Below are 6692 nucleotides of genomic sequence, written 5' to 3' on the forward strand. Positions count from 1 at the left end.
GGGTTCTCAATTCTATTCCATTGATCTATGTGTCTGTCATTGTACCAGTACCATGCTGTCTTGACTATCACGGCAGTAAAACACACTTCTTGGATTATACACATGCACCAGCTCTGTCCCCACCCCCACAACTCCCTTTAATGACTGTGGCTCTTCCAGCCTGTGAGTTAACGGTGTAATAGGAAACTTCCGATGCATGTAAGTTGGGAACTAGAAACTAAGATGCTCCTTATCTAAAGGGTGAAAAATGTACACAGTACTATACTTTTTAAAACTTTCTTCCCCAGCAAAAGTTAATATAAATCATGCTGGTTTTTATATAATTATTCCTGGACATTTTGTTTATAACAGTAATTGCTTCTTGATAAATACTATTCTTTAAAAGTATAAGAATATGAAGTTTCATAGATGTGCCTTTTCCCCCCCTCTTTTTAAAGGTACTAGTTAAACAACTGGATAATATCTTGTCTGCTGTTCATGATGTGCTTAATGAAAGGTAAGCAAACAGTAATGTTTCCGTTTAAATGACTTTGAAAAACATTTTTCATTACTAAGAAGTATGCATGATAAGCATCTATTTAATGTTCCTTTGGGTCCTCTTACTTATCTGTATTAAAATATTTGTATGTTGATTGTTGTTGAATGCAAAGCTAATCCACTTGAAAGCCAAAGTCTCCCAGACTTCATCTTTTTGTAAGTTTAATATAATTAATGTTGTAAACTTGAGAATTTTGAAACTACTTAAAGTAGAGGGTAGAAGCCAAAAGGGAACTTTCTTCTTTGGTAAGTATATTGAAACCATGTATTCTAAATGACTGCTGGGATTCTCCAAAGGTATATAGTCACTTCTCTACATGGTAATTCCAAAAGAATTGCACAGTTGGAAAGCACCAAGATCTCATCTAGACCTCTAGCCTTATATTACTTTCTGATTTTGTTTCATACAGTCACTTATTAATTTGTACAGTTACTTACTAATAGTATTTTTCAGATCACTTCTTATTATCCTTAAAAGTCTGTGCTATTCAACTATTACTATTTCCTGAATTAACTGTTCTTACTAATGAATGTTACAGAGATTATAGTTATTTATAGTCTACTTTTTCTGTTACTGTATTCCTGCCTTTTTCTGTGAATCCTTTAATGTAGTTTTTAGATGAAATTTGAAGGAGAAATTATACCATATTTTTAGGGCCCTTCCTGTCTGCAAATCATTGATTTTTTTTGTAAAGGAAGTCAAATATCTGACAAAGGAATTGTTGAGCACAGCAGAATAGAGAAGATAAAGTATTTTGAGTGAATATAATTTTTGCCTTTTATATTGTTAGAAATGTTTTAAAAGAGAAATGTTTTAAAATTTGTGTAAGACTTAGTTTTGTAAGATATGTCATTCTTGTCATCTTTGAAAGCCTGCTTTTGTATGTTTTGTTTTGTTTGCATTAAAATAAACAGTAGCAAATTGCTTCAGGAGTTGAGACAGGAGGGAGCTTGCTGTCTTGGCCTTCTTTGTGCTTCTCTGAGCTATGAGGCTGAGAAGATCTTCAAATGGATTTTTAGCAAATTTAGCTCATCTGCAAAAGATGAAGTTAAGCTTCTCTATTTATGTGCCACCTACAAAGCACTTGAGACTGTAGGAGAAAAGAAAGCCTTCTCATCTATCATGCAGGTAAGACTGGAGGAAATGGTGGTGGTGTGCCTGGGAAGAAAATTGTCTTTACCATAGTTCTTTAAAGAGGAGTTTGATGAAAAGGAATTTAGGGTTGGGATCATCTCCTTGCAGGCAAAGATGACGATATATCGTCTCTCATACTTTGGACATGTTGATAGGAGAGGCTGTTTCTTGGACAGTGACATTATAAGTGACATTATACTTGAAAAAGATGGAGGGTCAGCAAAGAGAAGACGACCCCCAACAAGGTGGATTGACACAGTGACTGCAACAGTGGGCTCAAGTGAGTCAGAGATGACACACGATAGGATGGGTCAGATCTGTTGTTCATCACTGAGTCATACTCTACTCATTGACACATCACAATAACTGATACAGTATATTGTATACAAGCAACATTTCTCTCTCTGAAATTATGTTGTTGTGTATATCAAGTTTGCCTTGATTCATAGCTGTCCCTCCAGGGGATTTTTTTCCAGAGGCAGGAAATTGCAAGGGAAGAAATTGCCTACCTTTTTTTTTCCCCATAGAACAGCTAGTAGATTTGAACAGTGCATTTGAGATTGCAGTGCAGTTTCTTACCACGAGGCAATCAGAACGCCCTCTATTTACATACAAACCTATAGAAAAACTACTTTAAGCGATCAGCCAAGATCTCTTCAGGAGATCTCCACGTATTGGGAGCTAGTCTTTTAGGTCAAAACAATTATACTGACAGTCTTTTTTCATTATGAAAGAGAATAGCAGATGAACTTAAAGCTTCAATGCAGCCAACAAGGATTCCTAAGAAGTTAGCTTACTGGAAGATAGATGTTGCGTTATAGTAGGCTTTACTATAGTAGCCCTTAGAATGACTGCTCTTGCAAGGGAAATAAACTGCAAAACAAGCAAATCTACTTCAAGACTTAAAAGTACATCGGAAGGAGCAGATACTGCTCCTGAGTTAGGCAAAGAGGGTAAGTGCTTGTGACTAGGTCTTAGTTGAAGGCCGCAAGAGGTTTACCAGATTCCAGTGATTTTCATGCTTTTGAAGTAAAACGCTATAAGCATTTCTATATATTATGTTTAAACAAAATATGAAAGCATGATTGAACAACCTCATGTGGGAATGATGATAAAGGGAGGTTAGTTGAGGCATTGACTCTGATTTTGTCTCTGTTGGGAGTAGAGCACTGGTCTTGATGACTCCTCCTTCTGTGGGAACATGGACTTTTTGTCTGTTGCAGGGATACTGACCTTGTTAGGTAAAAATCTACACATTAAGGGTAGATTTGAAATTAGTTAATTTTTGGGTTGATTTATTTGGTTTGACTTCTTTAACAGTTCTTTTTTTTTAAATTTTATTTTATTATTTTTGTGTGCGTGTACCGTCAAATCAGATCTGACTGGTACAGGAGGAGATTGCCCCTCCTTCCCCGGCAGAGCATCTGGTGGATTCGAACCGTGCACCTCTGGGATTGTAGTTGCAGCTTCTTGCCACTAGGCCACCAGAGCTCCCCTAATAATTTGGAGAAGTCCCTAACTGCAGACGTTTTTCTGTTGTTGTTTTGGTTGTTGTTGTTTTTTAAATTTTGGGTTTTTTCTAAATTTTACTATATTTTGTGTGTGTATTGTCAAATCAGATCTAACTGGTACAAGAGGAGATTGTCCTTCCTTCTCCAGCAGAGCATCTGGTGGATTCGAACTGCTCACCTCTGGGATTGCAGTGCAGCTTCTTGCTTTAACAGTTCTTGAAGTTGCTATGTTGGAATAGTTTACAAATTTAGAAGTAGCCTTGGAAGGTCCATCTCAGATAGTAGACAGGAGCATGCTTCCCTCTTTTTTTTTCCCGTCTTTCTGAGGGAGATAAAATGAAACATTCCTACTAGGATTGGTGGAAGAGCTATTAACAGTCAGCATTATGCAGAAGACACAACCCTGCTTTCTGAAACTGAGGAGGACCTGAAATGCTTGCTTGCAGAGGGTCAAGGACTGCAGCCTTCAGTATGGATTGAAGCTCAATGTTAAGAAGACAAAGATTCTCACCGCTGGACCAATTGGCATCAATCATCAGGATGGATGGTGAAGAGATTGAGATTGTTAACAGCTTTAACCTGCTTGGCTCCACGGTCAACACTCTTGGCACCAGTAGCCAGGAAATAAAAAATCATATTGCGATGGGAAAGTCTGCTGTTAGGGACCTATCCAGGGTACTGAAGAGCAATGGTGTCTCTCTGGAGACTAAGGTGCATCTGATACAGGCTATGGTCATTGCAATCACTTGTTATGCATCAGAGACTAAGGAGGATAGAAGAAGAATTGATGCCTTTGAGCTGTGGTGCTGGAGAAGAGTATTGAATGTACCCTGGACTGCCAAGAAAACAAACAGATTCATCCTGGAGAGGGTTAGACAAGGCTGCTCTTTGGAGGCAAGGATTCTGAGGCTTCGTCTGATATACTTTGGACATGTTGTAAGGAGGGAGAGGTCCTTGGAGAGGGACATCATGCTTGGGAGGGTGGAGCGATGGCGCAGAAGGGGAAGACCCTCTATGAGGTGCATTGATTCAGTGACTGGGGTAATCGGGATGGGTGTGTCAGAGGCAGTCAGATTGGCACAGGATAGAGCAGGGTTTAGGGCTGTTGTACATAGGGTCGCTATGAATCGCAGGTGACTCGACGGCACATAACAACAACTACTTGTAAGCCTTTCTGGGTTTGCTAACATGTCAAATCCTTAATCCCGGTGATACAAAACAAATGTGTATAAATGAATACCAACCTACTTAATTTTCATTTTTGTGTATTTCCATCTCTGTGCGTTACAAAAAGACGTATTTTTAAGATTTTTTTAAGATTATAAATTATTACATCCTTGTGGTCCGAATGTCTGAATTGTACGCTTTCATAATCTGTATGATGAGCATATAATCTGAGAAGATGGACTATGAATAAGAGGATATAAAGTTTAGAGGAAGACTCACCAACAACCCAATGTAGTGCTGATAACATAATCTTGCTTACTAAAATTGAAGAATACTTGAAGCCGTTCCTGAAGATCATCAAAATCTACAGCGTTCTATAACCATTACGTCTTAACGTGAAGAAAAGTCCTCACAACCAGGAAGCATGGTGATACATGTTTAAAAGGGGATGTATGTTTTCTTTGTTAAACATTTTCTTTTACTTATATTCACAATGTTCATGGAATCAGCAGTTAAGAACACGCTGCCTTGGGAAATCTGCTGCAAAAGTCATCTTTGTGGTGTTAAAAAGCAAAAATAAGTACTTTATGAACTGAAGTGTTCCTGATCCAGACCATGGTATTTTCAGCTACCTCATGGCATGTGAAAAGTAGACAGAGCAAAGGAGAGGGAGCAGAAATTGTTAATCTTTGAATTGTCTTGGGGAAGTATATGGACTACCAGGAAAAACAGATTTGTCCTAGAAGAAGACAGAATGCTACATAGAAAGTGAGACTGGTGAGACCTCATTTCATGTACTTCAGACTTGTTATCAGGAGGGACCAATCCCTGCAGAAAACTACCATGCATATTAGTGGGTTTTAAAAAACAGAAGAAGCGACTCAATGAGATGGATTGACAAAATGGTCGTAACAGTGGGCCCAAGTATAGCAACTACTGGGGGGATGACACAGTCCTCGGCAGTGTCAGGGTCTAGGGTACATAGAACTTACTGTGAGTTAGTAGAACTCAACTAGCACATAAAAATGGCTTTTAAAATTAGACCATTAGTGTCCTTAGAATATCTGATTATCTTTTTTACCTTTCCTTTTCTTAATGGTATATGACATTTGGTAGTGAGCTTTTTGATGCAGATTGTTTTTGTTGTAAACTTACATGATTTTTTGGTACGATAATCCATTTTAGATAATAATCATTAATAAATGATGAACTAGATATATTGGTTTTTTGTTTGTATAATGTTCATGGTTTTCACTTTAATTTTAAGCTTGTAATGACCAGCCTGCAGTCCATCCTAGAAAATGTGGATACACCAGAGTTACTTTGCAAATGTGTTAAATGCATTCTTTTGGTGGCTCGATGTTACCCTCATATTTTCAGCACTAATTTTAGGGTGAGTTTTCATTTCTTACTCTTTCGATGATGGAGTGAGTGGAGGCTGTGTATGTGTGAGAAACTGAAGAAAATAAAATGCTTTTGCTCCTCTAGAGTAATGGGGTTTTTAAAGGTCCAGGGTTTACTAGTATAATGACGTTTATATGAAAATTATGTGTGTTGTGGTTTTTCTCCCCTTAATATCTGAAGATATTTAAAGAAAAACACTGTTTCATTATTGTAATAAATTCCAATCCATTATTCTGCCCACTTTCCCTTCTTGGGTAAAACATTTCACCCACTGTTTTTAGGGTTTTTCACTCTGAAACAGCCCTCAGGTGGAATAGCACTATGACCTTAAAGTGATTAGCTCGCTCTTTTTTTCCTCTCAAGGATACGGTTGATATATTAGTCGGATGGCATATAGATCATACTCAGAAACCTTCACTCACACAGCAGGTGTCTGGTAAGTCTCTTAACATAACCTAGTTGTGTACATATGTGAGAAGATTTGTTTGTCCTTTGAAAAGTACTTAATACTAAGTCATCTAAGAAAAAGAATTGCCTCAGAGAAATACATTAGTTATAGAAATGAGACTTGTTAGCTAAATTGTCCGTTTCAAAGACAATTATTATTGGTTGTTGGTAGAGAAAGTAAGAACACATTGTAATGTTATAGTTGAAAGAAATTGAGAGGCTTTTTCCCACATCACTTGCCTTATACTGGTAGGAGACATTGTGACAATGCCAAAATCCTAAATTTCATTAGGAGAGCCTACACATTTACAAGTTTTTGTTTTGTTACTTTAAAAAAAAATTGGAAATTTTTCATACATAGATTTTTTTCCTTTTTGAGTCAAAGTGAAATGACTTCTTGTTGTTGTTATGTGCCATCGAGTCGTTTCCGACTCATAGCGACCCTATGCACAACAGCCCTAAACCCTGCTCTATCCTGCGCCAACCGCACC

The 6692-nt window shown here is 37.6% G+C and overlaps 1 protein-coding gene across 1 annotated transcript in view; it reads left to right on the forward strand.

Moving 5' to 3' along the window:
- The window catches only part of SMG1 (SMG1 phosphatidylinositol 3-kinase-related kinase), a 117785-nt gene that overhangs the window by 47901 nt on the left and 63192 nt on the right, over positions 1-6692 (forward strand). The window contains exons 5-8 of the mRNA XM_006892716.1: positions 438-496; positions 1453-1666; positions 5618-5743; positions 6118-6190. Coding sequence (XP_006892778.1) covers positions 438-496; positions 1453-1666; positions 5618-5743; positions 6118-6190 — 472 coding nt within the window. The remainder of the gene's footprint in view (positions 1-437; positions 497-1452; positions 1667-5617; positions 5744-6117; positions 6191-6692) is intronic.

Source organism: Elephantulus edwardii, unplaced genomic scaffold (genome assembly GCF_000299155.1).
Source record: "Elephantulus edwardii isolate Elephantulus edwardi_28Jun2011 unplaced genomic scaffold, EleEdw1.0 scaffold00117, whole genome shotgun sequence".
Lineage (NCBI taxonomy): Eukaryota > Metazoa > Chordata > Mammalia > Macroscelidea > Macroscelididae > Elephantulus > Elephantulus edwardii.